The 20,809-nt window shown below is 35.9% G+C and overlaps 1 protein-coding gene across 1 annotated transcript; it reads left to right on the top strand.

Moving 5' to 3' along the window:
* Positions 1 to 19,532: 19,532 nt before the first annotated feature.
* LOC308653637 (keratin-associated protein 13-1-like) lies at positions 19,533 to 20,153 on the top strand (the record flags this gene model as incomplete). The annotated part of the gene is made up of 1 exon (XM_081302256.1): positions 19,533 to 20,153. The coding sequence occupies one exon, from the start codon at positions 19,533 to 19,535 to the stop codon at positions 20,151 to 20,153; it is 621 nt and encodes a 206-aa protein (XP_081158382.1).
* Positions 20,154 to 20,809: the final 656 nt, after the last annotated feature.

The following is a 20,809-nucleotide window of genomic DNA, read 5'->3' as shown; positions in this document are numbered from 1 at the left end:
GCAGAGTGCCAGAAATTGAAAGGAGGAGTAAAAAAAAAAAATAGAAGAAACCCATACATTAGAATCTTTGCCCTATTTAAACTTTACAAAGTACAATGTGAAAGTTCAGATTTCAGGCATCAGACAAGATGGTCACACTTCAGATCCTTGGCATAATACATCCTCTGCATGGTCATCAGTCCTTGTTCTTCTCCAACTCTAGGGTAATTTGAGTTTTAACACTGAGTCAATAATTTGGGTTGGATGATGGTGACAAGAATGTGATAGAAGGCTGCATTCCGTCACTGGCTAAGAGTGTGAAATGGAACTTACCCTTAAGTTCATTCTGCTCATTCATGATTATTTAATTCCCTTACCACACTAAGTGATATGAGCTGTTTGTTCTGAATTCAGCTCAGGAGATGATTTGAATTTTAACTTTGTATTTGAGTTCTGTAAAAAAAAAAATAAAAAATGCTGGAAACTTAGGAAAGATTGAGGTCTTTATCTTAAATAGCTAGTTCATGTCTAGTGAAAGACACATTTTCTCTCATTATTTTGGTGTGAAGGGTGGTATGAAGAGGACTGCTGGTGGGATAATTGCATAAGTTACTGCAAAATTGATTCAAAAAGGCATATAGTGTTGGTGGGTAGAAAACTACAAGGTTTTGTTGTTTGTTTGATTATTAACTATGAAATATGGACAGCCAGATGTAATCAAAAGTGTGATTGCACAGCAGATCTGTGTCTTAAAGAAATACTTATATTTCAATGAAGTAGAAATTTTCAACCTAGAGTATGCTGCTATATATAGGAATATGATAGGTAGGCTGAAGTCTGAAGATCACTTAACTATTTTTCCTATTTTGTGGCTCTATGTAAAAGAAAATAGAGCAAATTTAGAAAAAAAATACAGCTTAGGAGTTAGGGTATATTTTTGGTTCTCTTGTTAACTAGGTTAGATCTTCTACCCATCCCTTGATTTTCTTTGGGCCTCAGGTTCTGATATGTAAAATTAGATGTCTCTCAATAGTCTACAGTCTCTAAGGTGCCTTTCAACATCACAGATCTATCCATAGCATATGAAGAGTGCTAGTAGTAACATGTGACTGGAAGGTATAAATGTCCCCATCAGAGTTTTAATTTGTCTATGCAGACTTGGGAGGAAGGAACAAAAGAAAAAATATATAAAATGTAATAAAATATAATATTGTTAAGAAATTAATTTTAAAGATAAAATTATGATTTCTATGCAAATAAAAATTAAACACCTATAAAATACTTTATTAGTTAATAAAAGAGGGACCACTAACTGGTTCAAGGATAATTCAAATAATACACTCATTCAGGCTATTATTTGTACTGAAATGAACTCAGAAAGATGCAAAGTAATCACTGTACCCAGAAAATAAATGGTATTCCACTGGACTGAACTCATTTTCATTTCTATGGACAGACATCATTTGCATTTCTGTCAATTTTTGTCTGATATACAAAATTCTACAATATTTCAAAAGCAAAAAGATACCCTGAAAGTGAATCAGACAAGCCTTATAATAATTCATCCCTCCCATTTCAGCCTTTCACAATTTTTCCTGACAATAGTATGAGAAAATATAATTCTCATCGTAAAACATAGTGCTGCATCTACTGCATTAGTGTGAACATCATTTTTTCTGGTATTATGAAAACAAAGGAAAAAAATAAAATGATGTCCATTGATTCATGAGGAGATCTACTTAACCTTATCAATTATGTCATTTTTATTCATTTCAGATTTTTAAAAATGTATTCTTATTATTTATTCGTGGCAGTAGAATGTATTGTAATATATTATACATATGCAGACTATAACTTCCAATTTTTCTGGTTGTGTGTGATGTGGAATTACACTAATCATGTATTCATCTATGTTTATAGCAGCTCAATTCACAATAGCTAAAGTATGGAATCAGCATAGGTGCCTGCCCTTCAACAGGTGAATGCACAAAGAAAATGTGGTACACACACACACACACACACACACACACACACACACAATCAATCAATCAATCAATCAAATACTACTCAGTCATAAAGAGAAATGAACTTATGGCATTTGTTGGTAAATGGATGGAACTGGACAGTGTCATGCTAAGTGAAATAGATCAATCCCCAAAACCAAAGGTCAAATGTTCTCTCTGATATTTGAATGCTAACTCACAATAAGGGTGAAGGGGACAGGGAAGAATAGAAGTACTTTTTAGTACTTTTTTCCAGCTTTGTTGAAGAAAATCAACAAATACAGTATATATATTTAAATACTGCTATTTGATGTTTTGAGTCTATAGACTGTTGAACCTTTGTGTCCAAGAGTTTTATTCTCATTTATTCAACTGACCATGGGTTGAAAATATTTAGGGGAAAATTTAGATGTGTACTTAACATGTACAGAATTTTTTTTTGTAATTGTTTCCAAAGAAAACACAGTATAAAAACTACTTACATAGCATTTACATTTAATTAGATATTTTCAGTACTCTAGAGATTATTTACAGAATATAGGAGGATAGTGTAGGTTATATGTTAACACTGTGCCCTTGTATATAAGGAACTCCAGCATTGTGGATGTGGGCACCTATGGCAGGGCAGTGGGGTCCTAAAACACATTTCTATGGAGATAGAGGGACAATTATTTGAAAAGATCACATACTCAAGCTAATTAATATAACTAATCATCACCTCACAGTTTCCATTTTTAATTAGTCAGTTAATGGATTAATTTATTCATTGTGGCAATAAAACTTAGATAAGTGTCCTGGTAAATTTATAATATACAGTACAGTAATTTAACTTTACACACCATGCCCCATGTTAGATCTCTAGCACTTATTCATCTGTAACTGAAGGTTTGGACCATTTGACCAGCACCTCCCCATTCCACCTCTGTCCCAGCCTGTTCTCTGCTTCTCTGAGTTTGATTACTGTAGACTCTACATCAGTGAGATCCTCATAAAGCATTTGTTTTTGTGTCTGGCTTACCCTCCTCAGCAATATTTCCTCCAGGTTTGTGCTTTTCTAAGGGAACTGCCTTGGCTGTGACATGAGGACAAATGGGCTTTATTATACAAAGGTGTGATATTTTGACTTAATCTTTCTTCATGTCTCAACCCATCACTTAATCAAATGCTACATTACTATCTCATATCATTGCCCAGGAAGAACAAGAGTCACACGTAAACTACTTAATTAATTTAAATAATGTTTTGCAAACATAGCCATTTTTTTCTAAATGCTAAGAAATTGTCCATTAATGAAATGATCTTCTTGGTGGGCTGTGGATGTGACTACCTAAGTAGGTATTTGAAATAAATTACTTGAAGCCACAAATGCATGAATATTTAGGCAGATAAAAGTCAAGTTCTATGGTCTGGCTAATAGTCCTGCACCAACGTCAATCTCCTTGTTTTGATATTGTAGTATTTAGGGGATGTGTCCATATTGGGGGAAGCTGGGTAAGGGGTTCAGGGAAATCTATTGTTTTGGGAACTTCCTGTGAGTCTGTAACATAATTATCTTTTAAAAGTTTATTAAGAGTTAACCAGATAATTTATTAGAAAGAGGTATTTAAGGTTGACAGGGAGCAGTCCTAGAGAATGAGTATAGATACACTAAAATCTGATGAAGTGAAAAACTCTAGTTAGTGATTTATGGAAGCTCTTAAACTACTAGAAGTGGTGAAAACCGTCAAAGGACTAGCTTTGTCCCAAGTTCATCTTTTCTGCAATGTTCACAACCTATTTCAAAATGTATAGATCCCTCTTCATTCTCCACTTTGCTTTCTGATGGGATTAGCAAAATGTTCTACTCCATTGCTGAATGACTGAATCCCCATTTCCCACATTAACTGCTTGGAACATTGATCTTAAGAAACATTAATAGAACAGAGATCCTGTGCCTAATAGAAGAAAAGGAGGGCCAAATCTCCATCATGTAGGCTTAGGGACTGAATTCTTTAACAAGACTAGCACAAGAAGTAAAATCAAGAATCAATAAATGGGATGGACTCAAATAAAAAAGCTTCTTTTCAGCAAAGGAAATAATCAGTAACATAAAGCAAGAGCTGACAGAATGGGAGAACATCTTTACTACATGCACTTCAGATGCAGCATTAATCTCTAGGATATATAAAGAGGTCAAAAACCTTAACAACAACAACAACAACAACAAAAAAAAAAAAAAAAAAAACAAATGACCCAATCAATAAATAGGCAAAGGAACTGAACAGACACCTCACAGAAGAAAATATGCAATCGATCAACATATATATAAAAAAGTTTAACATCTCTAGCAATTAGAAAGATGCACATCAAAACTACATTGATATTTCATCTCACTCCAGTCAGAATAGCAATTATCAAGAATACAAGCAATAGTAGATATTGGCAAGGATGTGGGGGAAAAGATTCTCTCATACATTGCTGGTGGGGCTGCAAATTAGTAGAAACACTATGGAAAGTGGTATTGAGATTCCTCAAAAAACTTGTAATGGAATCAACATTTCACTCAATTATCCCATTCCTTGGTTTATACCCAAAGGAATTAAAATCAGCATTCTACTAAGATGCAGCCATATCGATGCTTAAAGCAGCTCAACTCACAATAACTAAACTATGGAACCAACCTAGATGCCCTTCAATGATAAATTGATAAAGAAAATGTGGTATATATACACAATAGAATATTACTCAGCCTTAAAGAAAAATAAAATTATGGCATTTGCCAGTAAATGAATGGAGCTGGGGGGAAAATGCTAATCAAAATAAGCCAATCCCAAAGACTCAAGGGATGAATGTTTTCTTTGATATGTGGATGCTAATTCACAATATGGGAGAGGCAGCATTAGGGAAAAAAAAGTTACTTTGGATTAGACAGAGGGGAATGAAGGGAAAGGAGGGTGTATGGGAGTGGGAAGGACAGTGGAATGAATCAGACATTATATTACCCTATGTGAATATATGAGTACATAACTGGTGTAATTCTACATTATGTACAACAAGAAAAATGAGAAGTCACACTCCAGTTATGTATGATATGTCAAAATGCATTCTACAGTCATGTATAACTAATTAGAACCTATAAAAAAGAGAAATATTAATAGATCAGATACAATGTTTATTTTTATAAATTAACTTGATGGACCAAATTAATGAGCTATGTTTTCTTCTCATCTTAAGAATTTTTTAGTATACTCAAATGCATTGTGGTTTTAGAAGAGAATACTATAGTTTTCCTCCTCTGTGAGACAGTGGAGTTGAAAGGGACCCACCACCAGTTAATCCAAGATACCTTAAGTCATTTAATATTGTAAATTTTAGTCAAAATCCAAATTGAAAATAATGAGCTACTACCCTCATTTCAGGGAATATCTGCAAAGGAAAAATATTTAAATCTGTCTCATCTATACACTTGCTGAGGGCCATTGCCAAGTAGGAATGACGCATCGAAATTTCCTTGCCAGCATACCTCATGTTAAATGGACTTGCCTTGGAAATTCCCTGTGACATTGCATATGTGTTTGAGAAAGGTGACCCTGCTCAAGGACGAGGGTGGATCCAGATTTAGGGTGTATCCTGCAGGTTTGAAGAAGTATCCCGCTCCTTGGGTTTAGGACGTTCCCGGTTTAAGGCGTTCCCAGTTTAAGATGTTGAAGATTATTGCTGCTGGGAATAGGGCGTTCCTGCTGCGTGAGTTCCCGTTGAGTTCTCCTGAGATTCAAAAAGTAATTGGAAAAGAAAGCCTCGTGGAGTAGGTGAATTGGGAACCAGCAGAACTGGGATTTCCCCAGAACGTGTGTAGAGGCCGGTGTGAGTTCGGGAATAAAGAATTGCTGTTTGAATCTACAAAGCTGTGAGTGGCTCGTGATCTTGTGCCCAGCCAAGACTGTGGCATACACTTTTGGTACATTACCAGCAAAATAACTGTAGTCCTGTAATTGAAAGGAAAGCTGTTAGAACAATAATAATCTCGAAGACAAGTGAATAATGTCTCATTTTGAGATATTAACAGCTTGCTCTTCCTGATGGCCAAACAACCATAGAGGGTAAAGCCCTTGATCATAAAATTAATTCCAGGGTCTTCTTTTCTGTGTCCTGTGGATATTGAAGGTGAAGAGGTGTTATTGGTTGTTCATATTCTCCAGCTTAAAAACCAAGTTTGAAAACTCTTTTTGCTTCCAAGAATTGCAAGGGGAATTCTCCTGGTCTGTTACTACACTAGCAAGTATAGGAAAAGCAGTCAAACTACAGTTAGCAATTCCTTGGCAGCTGCAAACTTCATTCTGGGAGAAAGATGTGGAAATGTCCCCTTAATGGATTTTCCACACCTGGCCATGACATCAAGCCTACCTTTATTTGAAGTCATGAGATGAAATTCTGCTGGGCATCATTTTCCAATTATTGACAGGGAAGGAACGTGGTGGTTATGGATTCTAGAATGATCCTACCTTTTGCTTCCTACTTCCTGCCTTTTGTCCAGTAGATCATTACTTTGGGAGATTCTCATCCCCTTCATTTTAGTCCTAATTTCTGAGGAGTGTAAGTACTAAAGACTGTCATAATAAAACCTTACCTCATCTGCATCAAGCAGGTGATCCTTGGCATTTGTTAGCTTTATTTTGTGGCTCAGCAGATGAACTATCTGCAGACAGACTTAGTCTCACTTTCTGACTGTAAGCTTTTATGAATAATTTTATTTAACAAATTACTTAAAACATCTCTTTATTTTCATCTGAAAATTAACATAGTAGTTAATTCACAGCATGACTATGAAGAATAAAAATGAGAATAAATGTCTTTCTGAACATAATTTCTTTGAATATGTTATTATTGTCATATTTCATCAACTAGTATTCTTATATTTGTCTCCTTTCAGCAAGCAGGAGGGGCATAAACTTCTTTGGTTAGCATTATTGATATTATAATTGGGCATTACTATTTCAAGCATCAATCCACCAACTGTTGCTTTCTCAATAATGTATAAAAATAAATTTTGTTTTCCAAAGTTTACTTGTGATTAAATTAATTAGATTTTTTCCTAAAATCTTCACTGATTTTTATGATGGATAAGAGTGATACAGGTAAAAAAACACACAAAACTTCCTCAAAAAAAGGCTTTTACCTGCTGATATACTACTTTGTATAAATAAACTCCTAATAATCACAGCAAGGTGTGATGAAAAACTATGAAAAATATTAAAACACTAGCATTGAAACAGATTGCAAACTGGCTCCTGTTAACCCACCAGCATGAGTAAAAGATGCTGTTTCCAATGTTACAAAGTATCAGTGATTGTTCTACCATGATTTTGTTGGGAATGTCAAACACTGCATTGCATATTAATGATATTGAAACTCAAAATGAATGGGGTCCATCAGATAGTACTTTTGCCTACTGAACCTTAAATTCTTACCAACATGGCTAGCAATGAACAACACATCACCCTGTAGCCATGTAATGGTGTAGAACTGATGCTGCCCAAATAAGTCCTGCCTGTGAATAAGCATGTGATTCCTGAATACTAAGAGCCTCTAGAAAGTCACCACTTGATTATTAACCTTAACCCTCATCCTTCCCCAAATGCCAGTAATATCAGGATAGTTCCCATGGTAGGTACAGAGTCTGTATAGATCCAGACCATTAAAGAGAGGAGTCCACACTGCTGGGACTTTTAACTAACAGGCATTCCAGACCCTTGGGAACAGAATGTCACCCTCAGGGTCCCTCATTTGGATTATTCACCTTTTGGATCTTCTGGGCTTTTGTGTTTTAGCATCATTTCTTGAAAGAGTTAAGTACTTAGATTATATATGTACAATTATTTGTATGCATATAATTTTATAATTATGTATTATCTTAGTCAGGTTTTTTGCTGCTGTTAGCAAAAGACCTGGCAAGAACAATTTTGGAGGAGAAAAAGTTTATTTGGCTCTTGCGGTTTCTGAGGTCTCAGTCCATAGATGGCCTACTCCATTCCTTTGGGCTAGAGATGAGTCAGAACATCACAGCAGAGTATGGTGGAGAAAGGGACTCAGAACAACACCAGGAAGCACAGAGACAGCTCCCTTTCACAGAACAAAATATATACCTCAAAGGCATGCCCCCCAATGACCCACCTCCTCCAACAACACCCTGCCTGCCTACAGCTACCACCCAGTAAATACCTATCCAGATTTTAATGTACTGATTAGGTTATAAATCATAACCAATCATTTCATCATTAAACGTCTTTACACTGTGGTAAACATGAGCTTTAGAGAGACATTTTATATCTAAAACATTGCATATAATCTATATATATCTGACTACATATATGTAGATTATATATAATTTTTGTTGCACAATAATCTGTTTGCTATGAGAATTAACCCTTTTAAATTGTCTGAGAATATGCTTCCACAAGAAATGCTACATATTTCTAGATCTCTAGCATTATTGGGTGTATATCCTGTGCATATTATGAAACCTCTCAAAAATTCAATTTCCTTTAATGTAGAAAAGATAATGATAGTTTTTATACCACAGGGTTACATGAGGGAAAATGATATGTGAAACAACTTGAAGAGTCTCTTGACTATAAAAAGCACTTTATAAATGTTAACTATTATTAGCCTGTAAATGTATACACATTATGGCCGAAAGATAAATGCTTATGGATGCCTTGACCTAAGTCTGATTGGGTGAGCCTGAAACATTATTTTAAGAATTTTAGATCTAAATATTCATTCTCTAAATTCCTAAATATTTTAAATATCCACTAAAGTACACAAGAGTGTACTCCATTCCCTCCTAAATATCATAAATTTGTAAATAAATGTTTTAATTGACTTCTTTTATAATATATATTTTTTTCATCCTGGTTATAACCTATTACAATGTTATCTTGATGTTTTTCTGTGCATTAGAAATATTTCTTTTACCTGTGATCTTTCTATCTCTGTTCCTCACCAGTGTCTGTTACTCACTGGTTCACTACATTTCTATATCTAGAACCATCTTGGGACATAAGGCACTCTCACATAATTTGGAAATCTGACTATCTGTAGAATTGCCTTAGAACTTTTTATTTGTTCAGTAATTTTCAATATGATTGAAGAAAATAATTTGGTATTTGCTTTACTGCTTATAAACATAGCCCCTAAGGAGCCATTAAAAATTTACACTCCATAAATTTGATAGCAGATTACTTTTTAAAAAGTGTTTGGGCTGGAATTTCCATCTTCTTAGCTAATATAATTTAAGTCCACTTATATCAGGCATCCTATAGTAATCTATCTGGTGAAGGGAGTCAAGCAGAATTATTTTTCTATAAAACTCATTTGGTTCTTATGGTGAATCATGATCACACAATGATATCTTTGCCTTTTATGCACCATTTATAGCACACATACTGTGTCAGTTATCACTGAATGTAGGCCCGTGCTTTATAATATGGCAAGACATATTAGGAATGATTGAGAAAAGAACCCAATAAAATACTATGATGCAAATAAGGAGAAAGAAAAGACATATAACTCAGCATCCTGTAAGTGATCTTCTCAGTAGCAATTTGAGCTGGCACTGATGTTGATGGCTTTGAGTATGCAACCATCATATGAAGTCCAAGACAGAACAGTAAACTATTTGGTGCTATATAATACAAGCATGCATATTTATGAATGGTATTAATCTATTCAGTTGAAATTAGACATAACACTAAGGACATGTTCTTATGCAAATTATAGTGTAGAGAGATAATGAAGTTGGTTCCCATGAACATCACACCCATGAGGAAAAAGTGCATAACTCTGTGGGCCAGCAGGAAACATTCGGACTCCTCTGACAGACAGGTGAACCAGATAGAATGATGATATTTTGTGCTTGCAACAGGGGAAAATTTTCTTTCTATTTCCTTACAGAATTTTTGGTCTATTAATCCTGAGCCTCTTCTTAACCCAGCTAGTTGGTTCTACTTTAGTGCCCTCTGTTCTTGCAGTCTCCGTCAACTTGAGTCTCTCTGTGCCAATTCTCAGAGGAGCTACTGTAAATCCATCAGCAGCCAGCCATCATGCTTTCTTCTAGAAGAAGGTCACTCTGCTATAAATTCAATGGATTGCAATCTCTGCATTGTAGATCCAGTGATTTCCAAAGCTTGAATTGCAGTCTTGGTTTCCTTTCAGTGAGATTACCTCTCTATTAGGAACACACTGTCAACTTAATATAGACCACTCTATCTATATTTACTGACCCAATAACTATAGTCATTTTATTACCTCTACTTATTCCAATAGGAAAGGCTGCTTTCCACCATATTCATCTACTATAAACCCTCTTCTACAATAGGTAGGCTGCTGTCTACCTAATTAGTTTGTTTCAAGGAGACATGCTCTGCCATCATTACACAAACAATTGTTAACATCAAGAAATTAGAGTTTTATATGTGAGATAATATAAATTGGAGTTTTATATGTCAGCTAACCTCTATGTAGGAGATGACATGGAGTTATTTCATGCGTTCCTGTTATTCTACAATGTGACATCAGTATTTCTATTTAATAAAGTAAATATTTATGGACTTGGAACATAAACAGTTTTTCCTTGATATTTTAGAATGATTAGCTTATTGGCCATATTAGACAGATTTCTGTTGCTATGACAATGAGAAAATTAACTTCAAAAAGGAAAGATTTATTTTGGTTCAAAGTTTTAGAGGTTTCATTGACAGCTCTTGGTCCAATTGCTTTTGGCCTTTGAGATGAAGAAAATCATGACAGAAGTGTGTGATGGAGGAAACTGCTCACTTCATGGTAGCCAGGAAGCAGATAGAGAGATAGAGAAGGATCTGGGGAAAGAGTGTATCCTTCAAGGCATGCACTCAATTAACTATTTTCTCCAACTAAGACCCATATCCAAAAATTTTCACTGCCTCTCCCAATTAAGTAAAGAATCTATTAGTGGATTAATTGCTGATGAGGTCAGAGCCCTCATTATCTAATCCCTTTCCAAAATACCCACCTTTGAATTTTGCTGCTTCAAGGATCAAGCCATCAACACATGAGCTTTAAAATAAATATATATATTTGTAGATGGACACAGTATCTTTATTTAATTTTATATAGTGCTGAGAATAGAACCTAGTACTTCAGATGTTCAAGGCACGCACCCTACCACTGAGCCACAGCTGCAGCCCCAACACATGAGCTTTTGGAGAGACATTTAAGATATAAACTATAACACTGGGGTTACATTTTTTTTAAAAAAATATTACAAATTACTATTTGGATATCTTTTGTTGATTTTGCAAAAAAAAAAAAAAACCTATCTGTATAATCAGAGCAAGGGCATCACATTTGTACAAGCAGAAAGAATTCTAAGGTCTAAAATATCTTCTGGGAGAATCACCATTTGCTACATAAAACAAGTGGACTCAAAACAATTCAGAGTAAGTGAATGTAAAGGACCTAAGACTTCATTCAGCTTTGTATAGTAGCTCAAGGGTTCTTCAGAACAGCAAAATGATTGAATTTAATGGACAATGACATACTTTACTCTAAAGTCACTTATCGTAGCACACTGTGACTCATTTTGTCGGGGACAGATTAGGGCATAATGACTTTAGGGATAGGGTCATGTCACAGTCTCCTCCACATTCTCACCTCCCACCAGTTGCCTGTACATCAATGCATGCTTGCTGAATTGATGGGGCATAAATCTCTCCAGTTTTCAAATTTCGCATTAACATACTGAAACCGTTGTATAAGATGATTCTGTTTATTTAGCATTCATTATGGACCAGGTACTTTTGGAATTGTGGTCATTTCCACATTTAAACACACACACACACACACACACACACACACACACACACACACACATATATATATATATATATATATATACACACACACACACACACACACTTTTCCTGATATTAGTGACTAACTAGTTTCTTAAAATCTAATGGGAGCATCTAGCTTGACACCCCTCCAACACTGAATACTTTAGACTGTTTTCCTTTGTTATTGACACATTTTCAACCTGACTTTGTTACTTCATTAGCTATTCCTTCTCCATCATTGGTGGGCTCCTTTTGCTGTGTCAGTTTTTAAAAATGTAATATTTATTCAAGGTGCCATACTAGACCCCTTCTCATTTCATTCTATACATTTTCCAGGACTTTAATAACTATTTTTATGGAAGACAGCTGAACACTGTAGTAAAGCACATAGTTTTTTACTATCTTCCCAGGGTTTGAACCCTAAGTCCTTCTCTTTGTACTGCTATGTGACCTTTCAATCCATGTGTCACCTTGGAGTAGGGGTCATTTATCTAGGAGGCAAATTTGGAATAGTCATCTCTAGATTTGTATCTAAGAATGTGTTCTCATTTCTACAGACTTGTGTTCCTTAATAAAACCAATGAGGATAACTATGTTTTAGTATAATGTAATTTATATATACATGTATATTATATATATATATATATATATATATATATATATATATATATATATATATACACTTCCAGACTGTAGAAAGGAAATGTGGAAGATAAATTTAATTATATAGTAACCAAAATATCTGAGACAATACTCTATAATAAAATAATATATAAAATAATATATGTGTATGTGTGTATATATATGCACACACACACATACATATATATTTATTTATTTATGAGGCACAGTATAAAGATATTTACACCAAGCAGAAATAAACAGAAAAGGCTATATATAATTTCCAATTTCCATTAGGTTGAACCATGTGATTCCATCTAAAGAGAATAGGTCATGCAGTCTTTTACCACCAAGTTCAAAAAGGAAAATACTTTGATTTTCAGAGTTCATTTAGGCCTTAGAAGAATGTCCATATCCCCACCATTGCTTAGAAAGCCCATTGGAAGCTGACTCCTCTCCTTCTGCCTCAGTGTTGTCTTTCACCTCTTCTCTTCTGAGAGTTTGGCTGATGCCAGTATTCCTGAGACAGGGTCATTTGCCTCACTTAGTCCTTTACTTTCAGTCTTAAGATGATCAAGGTAAGCAGTATTTTTGAAGATAAAATTTTCCAGGAATGATGTAATTAGTGGTCAGATAATAGGACATTTTGCATATCATATTTACAAAACAGAATCAGTTTAAAAAGTCCAGCATAGACTTTTAGAAAAATCATTCTGAAAAAAAAAAATGCGTAGGAAATAGAATTGAGAGAGGCAAGAAAAAAGCTCTCAGGTATGGTAAAGGCCATCCATAATAGAGGAAGAAAAGAACTGAAACAAAGAATGACATGAAATCTTCAGAGAAAGTCCGGGAAGGGGATAGAAATCTGCCGAGATAAAAATAGTAAGCATCCTGACCCGATGTTGGAATTTGGTGAGAAAGAGGGGGTGAGAGCTATCTTCCAGGCATAGACTTCTGAATCACACATATGGCACACTATACTAAGATAGGTTGCACAGAAAAAGAAGCAGGTTAGGTCCCCAGGTCCAACCCCAGCACTGCTGATCAGAGTTCATAATAAAAGATGATCTGTCTCCCTACCAAAAAAAAAAAAGATAGATAGATAGATAGATAGATAGATAGATAGATAGATAGATAATAAATAGATCTGCACCTGGTGGCTCTGATTAGGAGGTACTTCAGATGTTGCTGGGTTTAATATTGAGCAACATTCAAAGGGAGATCTAGAAGAAAGTCTTGAGGTCTAGAGGAAACATAAGATAAGAGATATTAATGGTGATAAATCCACTAATTTCCTAGCTTTCCATTAAATATTTTTTGAGCAAGAACTTTTAACTTTGACTTCCCTTGAGCTGAGGTTTCAGTGTTAAATAAGAAAGAATATAAGTATTTACTGCTCCAACTTAGTGATTAAAATTCAAAAATGTGCTACTCACGGAGGGGGTTATAAACCAGGATGAATTAATGATTCTATCAAACATGATTTCCCTAAAGTAGAATTTTTAATAACAAGACTTCTTTATAAAGGAAATAATGCAGTCATTTGCACGTGGGCATGTATTGCTTATCTCCAGGCCAACTGGTAAACTATTATGGACTTGCTTGTTTGCATAGTATTGATGTAGTCTAGAGGATGGAAAAAATATACACATTTCAAATGATAGGATTAAGTATGGGGATGATAAGATATAACAACGGAGAAACCTGATTTATCCTGAGGAATGATGATTCAAAAGCAAGGAAAGTCTTAAGTATTTTATTGCTGATGAAAAAAAGACAGAGAGAATACCATGTCCTTACAGAAGAAACTTGAGATACTTTACTGTATCATTTAAGTACATTTAAGACAGAATAATATGTCCTTACAGAAGAAACTTGAGATACCTCACTGTGGAACAAAGGCAGAGTGTTTGGGAGAGATGACCTGGCAGGGACATTGACCCACAGCCTTGGAGACCATTTACAAGATTTTGGTTTTATCTCAAGTGTTAGAAAGCAATCAGGAAGCTTTATTCAACAGAGTACTGTGCACAGCTATTGGTTTTAAAAAGATCAATCACATAGAAATGCAGAGAAAATATTGAAGGAGACAATTCTTTGTAAAGAATCAGGCATACTTAGAAATGTTGTCAATAGTCTCAAGCAAGAAAAGAGATGAGCTCTAAGAGCAGCATCAGTTCTTTCCATCTGACATTGCTACCCCCACTCCTGGCCAAGTTTTGGTGACATTCTTAATTGTCATAATGGGAGGGAGATGGTACTACTGGCATCTACTAGTAAGAGACTAAGGATACTTCCAAATATCTTACAACATGCAAAAGACCCCCCCCACAACAAAGAATGATCCAGTTCATAATGTTCAAGGGGCCAAGACTAAAAAATCTTGGACTCTCGGGAAGGCAGTAAGAGGACTAGATGGATGTCAGATAAATTTGGCAGAGAGAATGGGAAGTCCTCAGAATGGACTGCATTTATTATGAGTCCAAATTTCCTGAGCTCAACTGTGTGGGTGGAAATGTTTCTCATTAAAATGAGGAAAAAATGTTTTTTTTTCTTCTTAGAGGAGAAAAAAAGTTCAATTCCATACACATGAAAGTTTGACATTTTATGAAATTTCCAAATGGAAATGGTAAGAGTAGTTGGATCTCTAGGCCTCAACTTTTTAAAAAAGGTGTGGACTGGAAATATGATTTTTGGATGATTTGATGTAATAAAATATAGAAGGTATTTTAAGCCATAGAGAAAAGGCATTTCCTCTGTAGACAGACTATGTCCAGAGTTGAGCACCAGGTCTCAAGGAATACTATAGGAAGAACCCACCCAGGGCAACAAAAAAATTAGGTGCAAATTAAAGAGAAAACAAGGCTTGTGATGCAAGAAAACACTTGGATAAAACCTGTTTCAAGATTAAGGCCATGTCACCTGTGCTGATGTGGCTCAACGTGAACATAGAGTTACCCTGAAATGTCCATTGCATTTGTCTACAGCATTAAGGGCACTGCTGACCATGCAGAACCACTTCAGAAGAGTGCTAAAGAGGGACAAGGTGATTACTGAAGAGAATAAGAAATGAGAATAGTTGACAAATTGTTGCACAACTCTTTAGAGAATTTTGTATTTAAAAAAGAAAAGTTATATAAGCATGGACTTAAAATATTTGGACTGAAAAGGATTGATAGTATTTATAATGCTGGAAAAAAAATAAAAGACAATTGGAATGAATGAGAACAAAGCATTTTGAAAGGGGAGAAAATGAGGGTTCCAGGAAAGATATTTTGCTTAGGGGCAGGGGTCAGGGACAGAAAAGGAAGATTACTACAAGCACTGAAATTTGTGACAGATTGTGATTTTGAAAATAAACATATTGATGTAGTCTAAGTGAGAAGAATATAGCTTTTCAGTCAAGACATTCCAAATGGCAAATCAGGCAAATCTACAGTTGAGAGCATGTACAAATGTAAGATGGATAACAAAGGGTCCTGTTGATGGAAATGTTATGTGAAGGGAATATAAATTTTTTAAGCTTCATGTACAAGAAAGAATGCACAGCTACCAAATGCACAGCTTTCTGGCTGCATGACATAGTGTCCTCATGTGAAAAACTGTTATGCTATTATTATAGCTTCTTCAGTCACGTCATAAACATACAATAAAGCATGAGTTCAGAATCCATGAAAGCACTTTTAGACCAATAGTGCCTCAGAAAAAGGTTACAGGAAGCAATGCAGAATATTTTGAGAGTTTACTAAATGTACAATCCACCAATGGATTTGATGTTTCTCAAAGTTTGTGGATACCATTATGTACATATTCACATCCATAATAAATATATTTAGATGGGTTGTCATTTTCAGGGAGCTGTTTTCTAATATACCTATTAAAGAAGTGACTCTCCATATACCTTAAATAACATAGTAAATTTTAATTTTTTATAAAGTATAGCTGTGCCTGTTTTTAGAATAGAATTCCAAATTACGGTAGTAAGATATACAAATGTTTAATATTTCGAAGTTATAGTAATTTGTACTTTTTATAAAAATTATAAAATAACTGAGAATCACATAGGTGTCGTATACTGCTAGCATTTTCCCAAGTAAAACTACCCTGATATGTGTATAGGAATGCTGGAGCATGGATTCGAACATTCTGACCCCACAGTGACTTAGGGAAATTGGTCGCCCCCAGGTCATGATGGAGGGCATGTCCAGCTAGTGTGTGTGGTTTTAGTACCTGAAACATGATAGAAAAGAGCCAAAATCAAGATACTACTGCAATGGAGGGTTGTACCCAGACTTCCAGCCAAGCTAACTGACCACCTCTTTCCAATTATGCTTTCTCTGATCCTGTTTCTTTGTGTAATGGAAAAACAACAAGTCCACATTTATACACACTAACTACAAGAATTGTTCATAAATTGCCCACATGCAAAGCCTAATTTCTCTCTATATGTACATGTTATAAGTGGATTGCTAGTTTAAAAACCTGGATTAATAGGTATAATTAACAAGGGGATTATATTTAATCATGAAAAATATATTTATATTCATTAAAATTACTTTGAAAGCCAAAAATTAATTATTTCCATATATTTCTTTTGGATGAAAGTAAAAATATAAAGATTTTATATATATGCTTTCATTTCATAAATAATGGTGTATACCCAACATGTGCCAGATGCTGAGTCAAACACGGACTAAGCACTGTTACTAGCCCTACTGAGCTCCTCCTGTATGTTACTCCCACACATGGGACTGCCCTGCAAGCTAACTCCTCCTCATCCCAGAGGACACATTTCAAAAGACATCCTTTAAAGATGTCTTTTGCAATTCCTCCATCGTGCATGGGTGTGTGAGTGTGTGAGTGTGTGTGTGTGTGTGTGTGTGTGCATGTTCACACACTCACCTATGCATGCACCCACCCAGATAGATCAGCATATAAAATACTGAGGTTCTTCTCCCTGCCAAACAGGAAGAGTTGAGTTTGGCTTTGGGGAATGAAAATGATTAAGAGTAATGAAAGAAGAGAAAAAGGGAGCAATACATTCAGTAGAGGTTTGTAAGCAAAACAATAGGCAGAATATTGTATTGGTAGATAAATAAATACTATGAGAGACTAGGAAAAAAGCCATCTATGAGACAGGTTGAGAAGATAAAAATAAATAAATATTTTTTTGATTTTTTTCTAAAAGATTTTTTTTAAAAAAGAAGTTGGACATGATAATGGGTGAAAAGAAGAGACTTTTTTAAATTCCAAGACTTTTCTTTGTACCATTGATTTTTTTTGATAGTGATAACGATAATTTTAAGTACTTAATATGAAAGTAAATTTTATGGTGCTTTGTCTTTCTGGAAGGATGAGCAAAAGAGAATATCATCAGGGGGTGAAATGAATCACTCTCTAAGGTGTCAGATTTCTCACTCCCAACTGAGTTGGCAAAGGTTAGCATACTATTAAAATTCAAGTTTTTGCTAATGTGTCTCATTGGTAGTCAGCTCACTAAAAGTGCATCCGTTTTTAAGCAATTATTCCCAGAGATAGTCAGAAGTGTTTGCCAAAGAGTTCTCTGCTTCACACATAAAAGAATCCAATAACTCCATAGTGAGAAAAACATTAAGGGTGATAAGCTAAATGAGAGGACAACGGAAGATGGTTTGTTACAAGCATCTGCATAGTAACTTTGAATACCAAATGAATAAATAATTGAAAATTAAGAAGCCAAATAAATAAATAATTGAAAATTAAGAAGCCAAATAAATAATTGAAAATTCAGAAGCCATGTCTTCATTGGCTATACTTGGGGACTTCACAAGGGAAACGAATACCCTTTGGATATATCACATAAGACACAAATATCATCTGTTTGAAATGTTACCTTTTTTTTTCTTCTGAATACCTAATTGTTCCTATGTCTCAAGGAAAAGAAAATCAAGATGGAGTAGTGTTGGTTCAAGCACTTAAAATGGAACTGGAAGCCACTGTTAATCAGGTCTCAGACAGTCCACAGCTGCACTTTTGAGCCAGGCTACCTGCAGGTATGCATCCAGATTCCTAGTGACCTTTGTTTTGAACCAAACCTATGGACCAGGCAGTTTCCCAACATCCTTATTCTCTTTTGACTTGTACAATGGAGCCCTTCCCCCAAACCACTCAGACTCTGAGATCCCACTCAATCTTTTTCTTACACAACAACTTAATTTTTTCCAGCATCAATCACAATTCCTGACTAAATGATAAAATTTTTCAAACCGCCTTTGGGGTTTGAAGTTATAAATACAACACATTTTCAACTGTTTGAACCTGTGTTTTCCTAGATTAAAATTATAATTAGCTTCAAATAAATATAGTTCTCTTTGTTCTCAGCAAGGTTGATTTAATTCTCTATTGGCATGTGGTTCTGGAAGCTGAAACATAAAGCACCCCAAGTTGCCAATATAGCATTGTGGCTCCTGCTAGCTTTAGAGACAGACATACCTGGGTTATGACATGGGATCAATGACTTCTTTGATCATCACTTGGAAGTCATATAATTTTTCCAAGCCTCCATGACCTCATTCCTAAATCTTATCTCATAAGAATTCTTACAATTTTTATCTCATGAGATTGTTATGAAGAGTAAATCATGCCACAATTAAATATTTTGCAATACTAAATGCTCAATAAATCATATGAAAATAATTAGAGGGATGGGTATTGATGACTGTTAGGAGTACATTACTATTGAAAATTATGTACACTCATGCTCAAAATACCCACAGTTAAACTGAATGAAGGAGCGGGGTACTGGATAATCCATGACCAATGTTTAAAAAAGCAAACCACACAAGAGACAGAGAGAAGCAGAGTGGCTTCTATAAATCAGAATGATCAAACTACAGTTAAGGACACGTGAATGAGTTCAATTACAATTAGAGGATAGGTTAATCAGTCATTTCATGAAAACACATGCACAGGAATGGGCAGGGTCTCCGATATTGCATCACACCCCCAGAGTGAGGGTATATAAACACCACTAGGAGTACTCAGGGGCATTCGAGTATCATTTCTCTGTAACTGAGCTGAGCTCACATCTTCTCTCAGCATGTCCCACAGCTGCTTCTTTGGAGACTTCTCTTCCCACTCCTTCGGCAGCCATCTACCCTATTCACACTCCTTCTGTTCTTCCTCCTACCCCAGCAACCTGGTCTATACCACCAACTTCCACCATCCCAGGACCTGCCACCTGGGCTCCTCTCACTACAGGGGCTGTCAGGAGATCTTCCACAGGCCCTCAAGATGCCAGAATTCCTGTGTGGTGTCCAGGACCTGCTACCACCCAAGGACCTTCACCCACTGCAGTCCCTGCCAGAGGACCTATGCTGGATCTCTGGGCTTTGGGTCCAGCAGTTGCCACTCCCTGGGCTTTGGATCTAGAAGCTGCCACTCTCTGGGCTATGGCTCTAGAAGCTGCCATTCCTTAGACCATGTTTCTGGATGTTGCCATTCCATGGGCTATGGATCTAGAAGCTCCTATTCTCTGGGCTACCAATCAAGGAGCTGCTACCCCTCAGGCTGTGGATCCATCCACTTCAGACCTGTGGGTTATAGAATCCATGACTGCCCTTCCCTGGGCTATGGATCTGGATTCCACCACCCAACCTATGTGGCTTCTAGGAGCTTCCAGTCTTCTTGTTACAGACCAACCTGTGGGCCATCCTTCTAGAGATAAATCTGATGAATTTCCAGACCTTTCAAGCCAAATATCTCAGTATCTACTCAGAGCTGCTGTTCTTAGTTTCTCAGCAATATTCACTAACCCCTCCATGCACCTTTTCTCTGGCATCAAGCACAAGCTAAGAAACTAGCACTTTCAGGCTGTGAAATTAATGAATGACCAAAGTGTAGAGTCCAATGTCTGTAATTTAGAAACAAGTAATTCATTAACACATAAATTCATCCTAAAACATTTATGAAACTTCAGTTATATTTGACCTAATAAACTCATTGACTCTTGCATAACATTTGTGACTGTGCTTTTTTTGATTTTCAAAGTTTGACTTAGCATTTGCCTTTGAGTCTCCAGTTTCTTAGATTACCTTCTATAGGAAACCTATTCCACCATAAGTCCCCTGGCAGTGATGAAAGTGGTTCTCTGACTTTTGGGATAAGCAGCTGCCGCCACACCCTGGGCTGTGGATCTAGAAAATACTACTAATCAGGATGTGGGTCTAATGGGTTTAGACACCTGGGTTACAGAGTCAGCGGCTTCCCTTTCCCTGGGCTATGAATCTGGGCTCTGCCGCTCACCCTATGGGCTTCCAGACCCTGCCAGGCTTCTTGCCACAGACCAACCTGTGCTTCTGAATCTGGGTTCTATCA

This window comes from Spermophilus citellus (genome assembly GCF_964194105.1).
Source record: "Spermophilus citellus genome assembly, chromosome: 7".
Classification (NCBI taxonomy): domain Eukaryota; kingdom Metazoa; phylum Chordata; class Mammalia; order Rodentia; family Sciuridae; genus Spermophilus; species Spermophilus citellus.
The sequence above is the reverse complement of the archived record's forward strand: the minus strand, read 5'-3'. Positions and strand labels throughout refer to the sequence as shown.